The sequence below is a fragment of the Juglans regia genome, chromosome 1 (genome assembly GCF_001411555.2).
Source record: "Juglans regia cultivar Chandler chromosome 1, Walnut 2.0, whole genome shotgun sequence".
In the NCBI taxonomy this organism is placed as follows: Eukaryota; Viridiplantae; Streptophyta; class Magnoliopsida; order Fagales; family Juglandaceae; genus Juglans; species Juglans regia.
Genome location: NC_049901.1, coordinates 8,959,671 through 8,975,362, shown reverse-complemented (window position 1 = coordinate 8,975,362; position 15,692 = coordinate 8,959,671). Strand labels below are relative to the sequence as shown.

The 15,692-nt window shown below is 35.9% G+C and overlaps 2 protein-coding genes and 1 non-coding gene across 3 annotated transcripts; 1 reads left to right on the top strand and 2 right to left on the bottom strand.

Annotated features, from left to right (window-relative positions):
* The first annotated feature begins 1,795 nt into the window (after nt 1–1,795).
* LOC108998585 (dehydration-responsive element-binding protein 1D) lies at nt 1,796–3,017 on the top strand. Its single transcript, XM_035689005.1, has one exon. The coding sequence runs from the start codon at nt 1,980–1,982 to the stop codon at nt 2,616–2,618; it is 639 nt and encodes a 212-aa protein (XP_035544898.1). The 5' UTR covers nt 1,796–1,979; the 3' UTR covers nt 2,619–3,017.
* Nucleotides 3,018–3,577: 560 nt separating this feature from the next.
* Nucleotides 3,578–8,281, bottom strand: LOC108998584 (post-GPI attachment to proteins factor 3-like). The gene is made up of 5 exons (XM_018975162.2): nt 7,897–8,281; nt 6,079–6,340; nt 5,779–5,975; nt 5,200–5,387; nt 3,578–4,238 (listed from the first exon to the last, which is right to left on the bottom strand). Exons 1-5 carry the CDS (start codon nt 7,989–7,991, stop codon nt 3,952–3,954), a joined length of 1,029 nt encoding a protein of 342 aa, XP_018830707.1. The 5' UTR covers nt 7,992–8,281; the 3' UTR covers nt 3,578–3,951.
* Nucleotides 8,282–15,304: 7,023 nt separating this feature from the next.
* LOC118344344 lies at nt 15,305–15,432 on the bottom strand. Its single transcript, XR_004798116.1, has one exon. It is a non-coding gene; the product is annotated as a small nucleolar RNA snoR80 (small nucleolar RNA).
* Between the last annotated feature and the right edge of the window lie 260 nt (nt 15,433–15,692).

Here is a 15,692-nt window from a genome sequence, read left to right as displayed (position 1 = left end):
TACGTACTCTTAAAAACGGCCTTATTAACTGTCAACCGTGTTTTGGGATATGCGTGACGTCATCCCAAAAAGGGTTTCCGCTTGTTTATAAAAAAAACGTGCCACGTGCATTCCTGCTTCCACGAAAGTTCTAAACTGCTGCCGATTAATCGCCTATTTTTCCCATTTAACTTCTCTTTTGACTGGGTAATCATTTGAAGAATATTTTTATTTATTTATTTATTTATAAAAAACATTTAATTGATGCGCATTAACAGTAGATCGTTCGTTGTATATTGGGGAAAAAATATCCCAAAATTTCAAAAAATCATTAAAAGTTAAACTTATTCTTTCACTTCTTTAACTCATTTCAACTCATCATTATAATTTTTTTAAATTTTAATACAAAATAAAATAAACAATTCAATTTTTTCAAATATCAAAATAATAATAATAATAATAAATAATATTTTATCATCTCAACTCAACTCAATTTAACTCAGTTCAATATTCAAATGCAATTTTAAAATGATCTTATAAGGTGTTATTCTTTTATTGTTGGGTGGGCGAACTGAATTGAATCATCTTTACCTATACAACAATAATTAAACACTTCTTAAATCAAATAACATGAAATTTTAGCTGTTACTGTTGAATTGGAAGTCACTATAACAATAATGAAATATTCTAAGGTTATCTTAAATATATAGTCGAGTTCTTGAGGAATTTGAGTTCTATGCTAGCTCTTTACTGTTTTTTAAAATGACCTTTTATTCTATTATAGTATTTGAGTAGATGCTTCCTTTCTTTTTTATTTTTTTTTCTTTATTTCAACTTGTTCATCAAATGTTAAAAAAATAAAATTTCTATATGTAGTCACTTTTACGTATTTTATTAATATGATTGACTGCTTTATTTTTTTAATATAAATTAATTATTTTAGTCAATTACATCAATGGAGTACGCAATGAATATATAAAAATAACTGCAAAACTCTAAAAAAAAATATCCCTAAAAAATTAAAAAATATATATATAAAAAGTGATAAAAAAATGAAAAGAGAATGGTTGTTCTTAAAAACAAGAGTATTGTTATTAGGTCATCTGAAATTAACGACTTAGATGATCATCTTGACGTTACATCACCACATGTACCAATTGGTCTATTAAAATAACATAAAAAATATATTCAAATTAAAAAGATATCTAAAAATACAAAAAAAAAAAAAATAGTTTTTCTCTACATTTTGGTATTTGTATTTATAATTTTTTTTAAAAAATTCCTTCCTACCTATATTATTTGAACGATAAATTTTAGATGAGGAAGCAAAGTTACTGTTAAAAGTAAATGTAATTTTGTATGAAAAATGGGAGAGCAGAATAAGAATGGGCGAGGAATTGGTGAGAAGGGAATCCCAGGCAAATGGATAACGAGCGTCAGCACGTAGTACATGATAAGCACAGAGAGAGAGAGAGAGAGAGAGAGAGACAGGACCGTTCCTTGACTCCCAAACTGACACCTTTACAGATGATTCATTTCATTTTCTTCCAAACAAGCACTGTTTAATTCCTTTCAATCAATAGTCTCTGAACTGGTCAAATACACCAAGTGTCATCCATACACCTCACGAGACCCACTTCCCTACAACTTGTCAAAATCCAGCTGGCTCCTAAACCCCATTCTTTATAATTATTATCATTATTTTTTTGTTCAACTTTTCTTTTGGGGGTAGCTTTCCCCTTCAACTACGTAGAAGCCGTGGCTTTCCCAGCCTGGCTCCTCCTCATCACTCTCCGTGTTTTTCCCCTCCTTCCTCTTTTTCATTCCCAAAGTAACGTATATATACACACTCACTTTTATCCATTCTAATTACTTCAAACCAACACACCCTTTTTCCCATTGATCTGCTACACCAGCAAAAACTGATTGAACTTACTCCTCAGTACCCACTACTGCGTCTTCCACTATTCCATTCCTTCTCCAACTAACCAACTACATACATGGATGATTTCTTCCAGTATTCCCCCGATTCCGAAGGTAGCTGTGGTCGCGTCGTCAACTTGTCTGACGAGGAGGTTCTTTTGGCTTCCAGGAACCCGAAGAAACGTGCCGGGAGGAAGAAGTTCAAGGAAACCAGGCACCCGGTCTACCGGGGTGTGAGGAGGAGGAACTCCGGGAAGTGGGTGTGCGAGGTCCGCGAGCCCAATAAGAAGTCCAGGATATGGCTGGGGACGTTCCCGACTGCCGAGATGGCGGCGCGCGCTCACGATGTCGCCGCAATAGCTCTGCGTGGGCGGTCCGCCTGTCTTAATTTCGCGGACTCGGCCTCGAAGTTGCCGAGGCCGGCGTCGGGGGAAGCGAAGGACATTCAGAGGACGGCTGCAGAGGCGGCAGAGGCGTTTCGGCCAGCGGATTTGATGGACACTTCGTCGGAAACGGTGGCGGAGAATGAGAGGCAATCGTCGGAGGGAGTGTTCTTTATGGATGAAGAAGCAGTGTTTGGGATGCCGGGGTTGCTGGCAAATATGGCAGAGGCGATGCTACTGCCTCCACCATATTGTGCGGGAGATGATGCTTTCAGTGGTGGAGATGACGTGGAAGCTTCAGCTGACATGTCATTATGGAGTTATTCCATATAAATTAGAACTCATAAATATAAAATCATATCATGATCATCCGGAACATATACCATATAAAGGTGAGAGTAATAGTAGTAGTGTTAGGAAACCGAATGGGTGATCATGAGACGTGTTTCGAAGTTGAAGCGGCCATCATTCCGTACTTTGTTTTTTTGATTGAGTGCGGCGACTGTGTGTCACTGTCATGTGTTCGATCTACACAGAGATAAGCATTGTATGTTGTAAGATAGCAAGTATTGGGATATTATTATCATGATAGTCATGCGGGCACATAAAATGCCCAACAAGCAGATGCTGTGTAAGTTTCTATTCGTGCTTCATTGTGTATATATATATATATATATATATATATATATAATAAGTAGAGATGGCGAAGCCATAATATTATACATGAAAAAACTTCTCAAATTTTTTTTTTTTTGTTTTGTTCTGAATTAAGGAAAGTTCTATGCGTCTCAAGTCTATATTGCTTTTCTAAAAACTAGTCCGAGTGCTTGGATTTGGGGTTGATGGAAATGGATTATCCACACTTGGAGTTTGAGGTAACCCCTTTTGCGGCGCATAATTTCTTTTATAATTCAGATGGGGGAAGGAAACGTATACTTTCTAATTAGTTCAATTCTGGGGAGTGCTTGGGAGAAAAATTTCTTTTAAACACGAAATAAAGATATATTTTTTACACAATGGTTATATCAGACTCTTCCGAAGTTTTTTGGATAGAAACTCAGCAGTCATGATGTAAATGTTGGTCAAAAAGAAATGTAGCCGAATGTACATTTGTCGTGTTAACTCCCGATGATAGAACTTCTTCAGTGACATGACCCAAAACTCTGCCTGCAATCAGAAACCCAATGAGACCGTGGCTTATACTTCTGCCTATACCATGTTCAATGTGGCTCGCTCAAGAACTACAAATGTCTGCCCGCTTCATACATTCCTGCGTAAGCATGTATCTGTGATTCTAGATAAACACGAGCATCTAAATTAGCAAGGCTACACAATTTCTTTACAGTAAAATATAAGTTGCAATGGTTGTTTGCTTCTTATACATCTAGAGCTATGAAATTTCTAAGAGGGGAGCAAAAAAAAAACAGGAAATGTAAAACTCCATCACAGATAAACATCCCACAATTTCATGTGGGAGAAAAAAAAAAATGGTTGTTATCAAACAAAAAGCAAAACAAGGGGACACATAATGGTAAGCACTTCAAAGAAATGCATACACAGGAAGGAAAGAAGAGAGTACATTCCAATGTATTAACAGAGTGAGCGAGCATGTCATGTACTTGATGCATCCACCAGCTGATTAGTGCAGGCAATAGATTCAGATATGCTACTTCATCTTCTTGAGGAGAGATGATGTCCCATACTCTGCGTCATCCCTGATAAAACTCCACCATAAGTATGTAAGAGGGATGGTGGTTGCATGCCAAAGTGCGTGAGCATCAACAAATCCTCGGTAGGGTGGGAAGTCTTTAGTTTCCAACAGCATTGCGAGGCCTCCCCCCACAACCACCAACCACAACTTCCAGCGGGATGGATGACGAGTGACGCCAGCCCAGATTGCCCACACAAGAAGATGAATGACACCCATGATCGCACACACTTTCATGTTCAAATCTGCAATACAAAGTGGGTTTTCAAACTAGAACTCGTCACCCAACATGACTCCTATTCCAACTTCACGTACATATTATACATGTAGCTTTTTCTCTAAAGAGATTTCAACTTTTAAACTTCGTTGATAGGTATGGTAAATATATTGAGGGATCATGATAGAAACTGATCAATTCCAGAACTCCATGCTGGTATTTTACACACATGATACCTTTACTTCTCTCAAAAACTTTCTAACTCTGTTTTCATTATTATTGATGAACACAATAACAGGTTCAAAGGCTGCTTCACCATAATTGACACTTGAGCATGTACCATCATAAAGTTGATTGCATTTTCAATTCCCAATAAATGCATAATATAACAATTCTGGGAACTTTGAATTATTAGTGATCCAAACATTGAGGTACCAAGAAATATTGTTGTACTGGTCAGATATTATTTGTCTTACATACCAGAAAGTCCGTGAATATCAGGGTAACAGGGTTAGCTTAAACAAGGCTGTTGAGATAGATGAGAGACAAGACAAGAAAGGATAGAATGAAATACAAATCCACTCATGGGTAAATAGGGCATCAGTAATTCAGGAAAAAGTTGCGATATGGTCAATCAAGATGGTAAATTGTGTGGGAAAGGATCCAACAACCATGCCATCAGAGACGAGAGCAATGAAAAAATTTTGCAGGAAAGATCGCCCAAGACAGAAAAGTAACAAAAGTAAGCATGACCAGTCCCAAATAGCTGAGATAAGGGCTATTTAAAATAAACAGTGCATTAAAACTCTACAGAAACTACCAAATGATCCAATCTTGGCTGAATGGAAACTCTAAAACTGCTGGTAGAGTACCCAAGCCATAAGCAATGAAAAGTAAGATAGACATATTTGACACAATTGTACCAATACTTTGGAATATTAATAACAAACATCATTCCTTAAGTGGAGATTAGTAGGAAAATGCTTTACCATGGTCAAGTTTGTAGAAGTTCAGATACAAGATATGGGTTGTCATAAATGCAATCAGTGGAGCAGCAACCATAACTCTTGCAGCCTCATCTCTCACATCAAAAGCTCGCAGTATTGCCAGAATCAGACTAAACCCAAGTAAGGTCACAGCAGATGAATAATATAGCTTCTCTGTCAACTCCACATCTCTGTAAATATTTGAATCAAGAAACAGTTAACAACATAACACAGCGAAAAAAAAAACAAATTATTTCCTCTTAGTAAGTTTTAAACAAAAGCAGACAAAAGAAGCTTTGAAATAATGATCCACAATATGTTTTCCCCTCCGCAGGATGTGAACGGCACTAGGTTTCTGAGCATGTCTCGAGTTGGCCATCCCTATTTTAGAGCTAATACCACGAAACTTAATCCACTTTGTTTCAAAGTGCGCCAAGAAGGATGTGCAATTACTAACAACCAGAATACAAATATTAATAGATCATTTATGTGTGAAGTAAAATCATATTTCTTGTTTTTTGAGTATTTTATGCACTGCTTACACTATCCTTTAAATCTAGCAGTGATGTAAGGGCTGCTTACCGACTGTGAAAAACAGCACTCCAGAACCAGCAATTCATGGATAAAATCCCATAGATATGCCACAAGCCAGTATACTCATAATAAGACTTCTTATCAGGCCTCAATGGTAACTTGTAGTATAAAAGGATGAAAAAGGATAGCCAACCATGAAATTGCATAGAAAGATTGAGGGCAGACAGAGCAACAGCAACAGGTTCCTAAAAAATGAAAGACATTTATATGTAGAATGTGTAAGCAATTATATTCAAGGTAATAACCATTTCACACTAAACTTTTCTCCTCAAATATTGACGTAACAACCTGAATCCCATAAACACGCTGAAATGGCCACTTCCCATGATATTTGACAGGCTTATGACCAAGCTGCTCTCTTTCTTCCTCCCTACTTAGCATGCACTGGTATCTACAGTCACTGAGGCAGTCCCATTGTTTCCACCTCAGATAAAGTGGTTCTTGCAGATACCATGGACCATCAATAGATTTTCCATCAGATGAGAATTTACAATGATGGAAACATTTCTCCCCTACGCAACCAGTTTTCTCGCACTGGTCCACACAAGCCCTGTAAAAGACAAAAGAGAATGGAAATGACTTGTTTTAAAACTATAAGGATAAATATGCGTAAACTGCCAAATCAGAAAGAAAAAGTCATGAATAAGTAAGTTACCTGGTTGTAATTGCCAAATTAAACCATGTAGAAACTAATTCTTTTAATTTGTAGAATGTACTTGAAATCCCAGGTAGATTCAGCTCTCCAACCTAAACTTAGGATATTGCTAGAAAAAAAAGTATTTTTTACCTCTCACAGTCAATTATTTTGGCAGGTTATGTTTTCCAGAAAATTTTGTTTTCATATTTTCTATGTTTAGAGGCACTGAAAAATATTTGTCAGCCGAAAGCTTTTCTTGATCAACCAAACATTATAGACGAAATACCTGAACATGATGCTTTAAAAAACAAGTCATTCTTCAGAACCCCAGTCCTACTCCTATCTTCTGTCTTTCCCACATATTTTTGTCTATTATCTGTCTTTCGGATCTCTTCATCCTCACTTCTTCACACAGCACCAGCTTCCCCTCTCTCCTCACCCCACACACCACGACCTTCATCTCAGTTCCCCCATCGCCCCCTAATAACTCCTATGCACCACCACAGCCTCCTTCCCTCACTCCATGGCACCACGCCCTCAAATGCACCATCCCCAACTCCTGATTTACCATCCTCAAATCATATCTGTTGCCTTATCAGCTAATAGGCTTTAGCATGATTGGTTTCTATGGTATTAGATCCAACCAACAGTGAAAAACCATGTTCAAAATCTTAACCAAAAGACAAACAAATCATTTCTTGAAAAAATATTGCTAGTTCGAAACAATCGGAGGTTTAACATCCAAGAAAATGGATGAAGTTCTTCTAATTTTGACCGAGTGTTCCTTCTTACAAACATTAACAATACTCAAGTACTGCCTTCTCCAATAACTTTATTCATTACACAATAACCTTAGGTTCACATAGCCTCTAGAGCCTCGTTTGTTTTCACAACTCCTCTCAACTCATTCAATCTCATCTCATCTAATCATTATAATTTTCTCAAATTTTCATACAAAATAAAATAAACAATTTAATTTTTTCAAATTTCAAAACAAAAAATAATATTAAAAATAACAATATTTTATTCAACTTTTTATTTTAATCATAACTCATTTCATCTTATATCATCTCATCTGCGAAAAAAGACGAGGCCAAAGCACACATCTCCTCCAGTAACTAAATAATCTTAAAAGACCGAGAAAAAAAAAAACTTAATTATCCTGAAAAGATTTATCTAGCAGTGCTAAATTTTATAAATCTCAAACTTTACGCGATTACCCTCACATTCAAATTTATCTAATCGTTTAACTTCCACTGTATCAGAAATTCGAAAGTAATACTTCTCCACTGCTGCACAGGTATTATAAGGTAAACAAACTAATCTTCTCCATCAAATAGTGCAACCATCAATATTTAAATTTTGGGGAAAAGAAAGGCGGTTACATATTTAACCGATTATGATAATACAAAAAGAAATTTGAAAAATTAGAGCAGACGCAAAAGATAAAAGAACAAAAAGAAACTTACCTGTAAACCGGATCAGCGTCACCAGTGCTAGCTTCTAGAGCACGAACGAGACAGAGAAGTGCGGAGAATAGCAGAATCCCATGAAACCGAGCCATCCGATTCGTTGAAAATGGAAGTCAACAGCAGAGAAAAAAGAAAAGCTCAGAAGATTTCTAGAGAATCAAGGGCGAGGCATAAGGATCACAAAGACGATACGACAGCTCGCGCTCCATGGAATCAGATAAAGGATGGAGTCGATGGCGCACGAACTGTGGTCAGTCTGCGAGGCGGGCGAGCTTTTGGGCGTTTGTTTGAGGGAGTGAATCGGTTCGTAATCGTGGGGTGAGATGTAGCAGATTGAGAGACCAGAATCTCTCGAGATGAGGGGTGATTCTCAGAGCCCCAGAGGCGATCCACTACTGAACACGTGGACACCCACATGCGACTTATAATTTTACTATAATGACCCTCCTCAACTTTGTATTGTATCGGGATTCGGGGATTATAGACTTTGTAGCGGCGATACGAAGGCTTTTGATTTTTGTGTTCTTCTTCGGATCAATCATATTCACAGCTGATTTGTAGCACACCTTACCTAAATTTTTTTTTTTTATTTTCAAAAGCAAAAAGCACGTTTTGCATTATCGTTTTGCATCTTATTCGAATTTTCCCCACACACATCCTCCCGCCAAATTAGAACAAAATTCCTTGTCTTTCATCTTCTCCATCGTATTTGCACCTAGCCATGACGCCATTAGTTGGGACCTCACTAATGGCCATCTCGACTTTCTACTACCACAAGAGTAGTGTCGACCAAGTCCTCCAGCGTATCATCGAGATCTGCCATAAGCCCCCTCGCAGTGCTGGTGAATACTGTGTAGAAGACGATAACGAGGCAAAAGAAGAGAAAAATGAGGAGGAAGCAAAAGCAAAAGCATAAGAAGTGCGAGACGATGACGGCGGTTACGATTTGGATGGAGAGATGGAGGTTGATCAGAAATTTTGGTCCCGAAGTCTGTCGAGGTCGCTGGGTGAGAAGATGCTTCGCTGTTATAGAATTTCGTCCTCCATGCCCAATGCATCTTCAAGAAATGATTGGCCACAAATCACCTTCAAACCTTGAATTATCGACTCAGCTAAACTAAGTTGTAGAACTGCATTTTGTTTAATCAGGAATTTATCATTTTCTCAGGTCCTAAACAGTAAATAATCTATGCTTCAAAAGCTCAAATTATTTTCTTATACTGCATTTTCTCAAAAACCAAACAGAGTTAATTAGGACTTTTTATGCTTGTAATTAGAGCCATACCTAAAAATCATGAATAATCATTGATTGTCGGTCAAACGCTCACAAAAACTCCTGCAATTTGCAAAGCCGAAACCAAGAGATACACGAAGTCGCAGAAAAATACCAACAAAAAGAGGATAATATGATTCTCAACTAATCTCCAACTTCAAGCTCTAATAAATAACCAAAAACATCAAGAAGAATAGAGCTTGACTAGAGCTAGTTGCAGAAGATCAAGTTCTCCCTTCCTCAAGTGGATTGAAATAGAGAGAGCAAATGAGGAAGGAAATGAAATAAAAGATAAAAGAAGATGGCGACATGGAGGGAGAAGAGCTGGGTGACGCATGTAGTTGCAGAAGATCAAGTTCTCCCTTCTTCTAGTGGGTTGAAACAGAGAGAGCAAATGAGGAAGGAAATCAAAAAACAAAAAAAGATGGCAATGGGGAGGGAGGAGAGCTGGGCGACGCGGGGGAGAGGAAACGCATTTCAAACTCATTTCAAATGAGTCTGTTGTGAGCTGAGTCTGTGAGAGAGGGAAACGCAGAAACGACACGTATGGTGTGTGTTAGGATGCAGCCAAACAGGGGTTGATCTTAAGACTTTTTCTTGATTTTTTTTCTTCAAATGCATCTTTCGTAACACATTCCTCACATATCATACATAATGTTTTATTTTTATTTAATATTTTTTTGCTAAATTAAATGAAATCTTCTATTTATCATCTATACACCATATATTTAATAAAAAAAATTATGTGTGATATGTAATATAAGAATGATGAATAAAATGATTCTTTTTTAAAAGAGTAATTCTACATACAGTCGCGGAATGCACAAACGTCGTGCAGTCGCTTTGAAAAAGAGTGGGGTTTACTATTAAAAAATAAATTTCTTTTCATGTAGGTCTCATATTTATTTATTTATTTCAACGCAACTGTACAGTACTTGCACACTCACGACTACAAGTATCATTTCTCTTTTTAAAATAAGGTAGAAGAATGACTCAATGAAAACTTTTCCTAATATCTGGTTAAAGATGTCCAATTGCGGCAAGATTTGTTCTTCTAAACTTATTATTATTCTTTGAAAGTATATGGCTAAAAAGCTGAAGCTATGATCACATAAGTAATTAGAATTTAGACTCATGGAAATATTTTTTTGTATGATAAGGGCTGGTTTGATTTCAGAGATGAGGTGAGTTAGTTTTAGATGAAAAATTAAAATTAAAAAAAATATTATTAGAATATTATTTTTTAATATTATTATTATTTTAAAATTTGAAAATGTTGAATTGAGATTTGAAAATTTTGAATTATTTATTATATTTTATGTGAAAATTTAGAAAACTTGTAATGATGATATGAGATGAGATGAAATATTTTCCGAATCCAAACGAGACTTAATAAGCCCTTGAAGAAAAAAGCTAATAGGAAAATCTATTTAACTGTGACCTAATTATATATAGGAATATCTACTGCTGGAAAAACTTCGAGCATGAATTGGGATGAATTAGCTAGCAATGGAACACATGCATGTAACCAGCCTGAGTTTACATATATTAAAGAGTCTAAGACACTTCACTAGTAAGTTTTTTTCTTTCATGAGATACGATACCTTTTTTTAATTAATTAGTAAATAGATTAAAATAGGCGATACGATGTGATCTATTATTTAAATTGATTGAGTTAGAGTTTAAAAGTTTTATTCGTTTATCTTAACGAGTTGGGTTTGGATAAAAATCCGTGCAGTCAAACATCCATTAATTGACACGATCTGCAAACACGAATTGTCATTCTTAGAGACAATATTATGATAATTAAAGAATGCGTAAGCATATAATCATTCAATCCTTTGAAATATATTATAAAGAATGTTATAGATACGTAGACTATCTTTATAAAGAATGAAATAAGAGTGTGGTGTATAACATTATTATCTCTTTATAATCAACTTTAGTTTCAATTAACTCAGTTTTATCATTTTTCTATAAAATATATAACAAATATAATCTAGATTTTCTATATGGATATATTAGACGATCTCCGCATCTATAACATTCTTCATAGTATATTTCAAAGGATTGAATGATTATATGTTTATGTATTCTTTAGAAATAATGCTATACACCACATTCTCATCCTACTATATAAGATGCCGCACATTTATCACTATTGCAATTAGGCTTATGCAAAAAAGTTGATGATCCGGTCTGTCAGTGCGACCCAACCCGACCCAACCGAGAAATGCAGTTTCGACTAGCTTGCTGGTCGAACTTGCTAAAAGTAAAAATGATTCGACTACATGTTTTAACAGCTCAAGGATTTCAATCCCTAGCCGCCAACCCTCTGGCCCTCTCCAGATCTCACCCCCTTGCTGCCATCCCTCCCCATTTCTCTCTGTGATCATCATCATCGCCGTCTTCTCTCTTCGTCATCACCGTCACCTCTGTTCATCTACACTTCTCTACATTCGTTCATGATGAAGTCTTCAATTTTTTACAGAAATTCATCGGTACTAACCTTGTAAACCGGCTATGTTTCCAACCACAGGAGGTATCTCCTCAGAGAGATTATTTACATTCAGATACAAATCACTCAACCCAGTCAAGTTTGCTATTTCTCTTGGTATCTCTTTGTAAAGAGAGTTATAATGCAAGTAGAGCCACATTAAGTGCCTGAGCCCAACAATGGCTGGAGAGATATTGCTTGAGAGCCCCTTTCCCTGCAATGAAATGTTCGCCACTTGACCTCTCTCATTGTAGGCAACACCTTTAAATGAACCGTCACATGGGTTACCATCGATGGTCCATGAAGATAGGTACTGGCTCCGTGGGTCCAAATCTGCCTTAATGTCCATGAGTGCTCTAAGCTCTGGTATTGCACAAGTCCATGTTGGGCTCGTTAACAAAAAGATGACATTAACATAGAATAGAAATGCAGTGAAACCCATTTTTGGTGCTGGCTCATACTAGTAAAAGCAGCGCTGGTCTCTCTCTCTCTCTCTCTCTCTCTCTCTCTCTCTCTCTCACACTCAATACAGAAAGGGTCTCTTTCTCCCTTTGCTCGATTTTTGTTTAATTGTTTATATCCTGCAAGACAAAAAATGGTTGCGAGGAAGAGATATAGAGAAGTGGAGTGTTGTAGTGGGAAAAGTCAGCCTCTCGGACCTCGGGCAAGAATGAGATGGAACCTTATGGAGATGTGGCGGTAGGATTGAATGACTTTTGTTGAACAATAATGAAGATTATTAGAGCATTGGCAATGGCGCATTGCCAAGTCTAAATTTTAGCTAGAATTTCAAGTTTTGACTATAGCATTAATCTTTGGTTAGGTGAATCCATATTGGACTAGCCATTAGATTAGTCAAAATAATAATTTTTTAATAATAATATTTTTAATTTATCTTTATCTTATTTTACAATTACACTAACCATATGTTAATTAATAATTTAATTTGATCCTTAAATTATTATTTCCTAACTAATTTTTTTCCTCAACCTATTATTTTTCATCTACAAGAAATATAGAAGTTCCAAAGCACAATATAGAAGAAGAACCTGAAAATTAAGGACATAAATGTGAAGTAAAAAAAAAAACAACTAACAAGGTTGTCATGGCAAACCAGATATGGTGAACTCTATGCCACCACCACTTCAGTCCATTAATCCTAAGTTACCCATGCTTAGAACCAACCTGAAGCAACCACACACTAATGAAAGGGAGAAAACAAGGATCCTAAATATGTGCTAAATGCTCCATTTATTTGTTTTCTGCTACGCATATCCATAGTACTGCATCAGTGGAGTATGTGTGTCCTTCTATGCTAAAACATAACCATACACAAGCTATACACAAACCATACACAAACCAGAGTCCAAGCTTAGTGCAAATACAAAACATTTTGGAACCTAAATCCAACCCACCATAGTTTCTCCTCCCTTTTATACACGACACCAATTTACTAGGAGCAACCTCAGAAATCTTTCAATGCAGCCATCCAAACAAAGAAAAGAGACTTTGGGGATAGACCAAATAGGTTTTAGATGAAAAGCATCACTATGATTTGCAGAGCAAAATAAATACTTTACCTCTAATATCTCAATCCATTGCAGGTCAAGTATTCTCAACTTGTGCTTGCAACTGAAGTCATAGGTAATACCATTAAAGAATACAAATGAAACTTGTGCTTACAACTGGTCAACTTTTTAAAGAACAAACATTAGTATTCCTGACATTAGTATCCTTAACACAGTCCATAGTCCAACATATATAAAATGAATTAGTTGTATTGAGCAACACAGTCCACAAATAAATACCAATACAGTCCACAATCCAACATCAGTATCCCCAACACAGTCCACAGTCCAACATATATAAAATGAACATTAGTATTGAGCAACACAGTCCACAAATACCAACAAATTTCAGTTTCCAGTTCAAAGATAATATCCACAGTCCACGCATTTAGTTGCTACCCAGCCACATATTTATCCAACCCACATGTGGCCGGGCAGCCACTAAATTCTCAAACAAATTAGTTCTATAAATATTAGAAGTTAAGATATCTACATAATAAGGTGTCGAGTGAGAGTTAGATCTACCTCTGGAATGATATTTCGATTCCTAAAAAATTGCTAGTTGAATATACAGAAATATTCTTGTTGTATGGCATTCATGCCACGTAGATCTAGCATCATCATCTTGCCTTCAAATTTCTTGTTCTCTAGTTCAAACTTCTTATTCTTTAGTTCAAATATTTTCTTACTTTTTTGGTCTAGCTTCAATGCAGCATTTCTCCGTTCTTCCATAGTCATGACTCTATCATCGGTCATTTTAGCTAAGGAAATGCTGATCTCAGACTCTTTTCCTTCCATTGACTTCCGCTTCCTCTCACTTTCTTTCTCAGCTTTTTTGTCTAGAGGTCTCTCAGCAAAAACTTCCATGTTCTCCTCCATCATGTTAATAGCAACTTCACCGTGCGGTTTTTCTTGTGGCCTTCTCCTCGTCCCAAGAGTGGAGATGTGTTGCCACCATTTTGGTTGGTGTCTCAGAAGACACCAACAATGCTCCATTGTGAAGTTACTCTTTTCCACCTCTTTGTATAAAATTTTTGTCTTCTCAATCTACAAATCCATAGGAATATTGTTAGTTCATAAATCAGTCCTATATAATTGTGATAATTAAAGAAAAATGTTACATACCTTGTCTTGCTCTGTTGCATCAGTCGAATGCAATGACTCTACTTGTGCTAAAAATGCACAAAACTTATTTATGTATTTATGAATCGAGGACCACCGATTCATCAAAGAAACTACAGAACGGTTCACATTGTTCAATTTTTTATATTCATGATAAAATTCAAAAATTATGTCCCACATTTGAGTAAACTTTTGATCAGTACCCTTTATTGCATCGATACTAATGTTGAGCCAAGTTGAGACGAGGAGGTTATCCTCTTCTGTAGTGAAAGATGCGCCCATTTGAACTTTTTTTGAATGATGCCTCTTTTCACCATCATTGAATATTGCTTGGAGCACAATATTAGAATGTTGCGTTGGGGTGCTATTACAACCTTCTCATCCACTTTGTAATAGAGTGATGAAGAAATGATCATCATCAATTTGTGTGTCCATCCTTAAAAAATATTACATTTTCAATGAGTCAGAAAAGTTTAAAAATTTTCAAGTCCCAAAAAGCAGCAAATTATGTTACCACAAATTAAACAAACTGACATGCAAACAATCCACAAATATGCAGAAAATCAGAGTAAAAAATAAAAGTCATTTGCTGATCTAGTATGCAAAGAAATATGTAGAAAAACAGCAAAGAAATAAACTTGTTGTTTTGTTTTGTAAAGAAAAACAGCAAACACATTTTATTCCTTTATTTCTTTATTCCTGATTTGGTATGCAAAGAATAGCAAAGAACTATCTGTTTTTTGTTGGATGTGTTGATGTTAATGTTCTAATCAATCTAAATCAATATTATCTAAACAATAATAAGCATGCTCACAAACTCTTTATCGTAGCAAATCATGTTATGGATCTCAAATAATAGGATTTAGCTTCTGCACATAAAAAATGCATACATACCCATATACATATACTTTTTTTTTTTATAAGTGTCTTAATGATGATAACAAATAATATATGTGGTGTTTCTTGAATCAAATGACATTGAAAGAAAACATCGATCAGGATAGCCACAAACGTTATATGTAGCATCCAAGTCATTACACACATACGCACATAAATACACCCTAAAGCATGCTTACATGAAAGGAGAGCTTAAATTAGGAAAAATCTGGGATATTTTCAAGAAAAGGAAAAGAAATTAAGAGGCTTTACATGAAAGCATATAAACTAGTAAACAAGAAAATCCCAACATTATCTTTTCATGTTTAGTACAAGCTCAAATCAAAACTCTAAATTAATACAAAAACAACAACAACAGCAACAATACAAAACCAAGTAAACAATAACGAACAGAAAAAAAAACTCAGCAAGATAAAAAGCTTATGGAAAGAGATTT

Coding starts and splice junctions, on each gene's coding strand:
- LOC108998585 (XM_035689005.1), top strand. CDS start 1,980: ATGGATGATTTCTTCCAGTATTCCCCCGATTCCGAAGGTAGCTGTGGT.
- LOC108998584 (XM_018975162.2), bottom strand. CDS start 7,991: ATGGCTCGGTTTCATGGGATTCTGCTATTCTCCGCACTTCTCTGTCTC. Junction 5,388..5,778: donor AGTGCTGTTTTTCACAGTCG/GTAAGCAGCCCT, acceptor AAATATTTACAG/AGATGTGGAGTTGACAGAGA. Junction 4,239..5,199: donor CTTCTACAAACTTGACCATG/GTAAAGCATTTT, acceptor TTTGTATTGCAG/ATTTGAACATGAAAGTGTGT.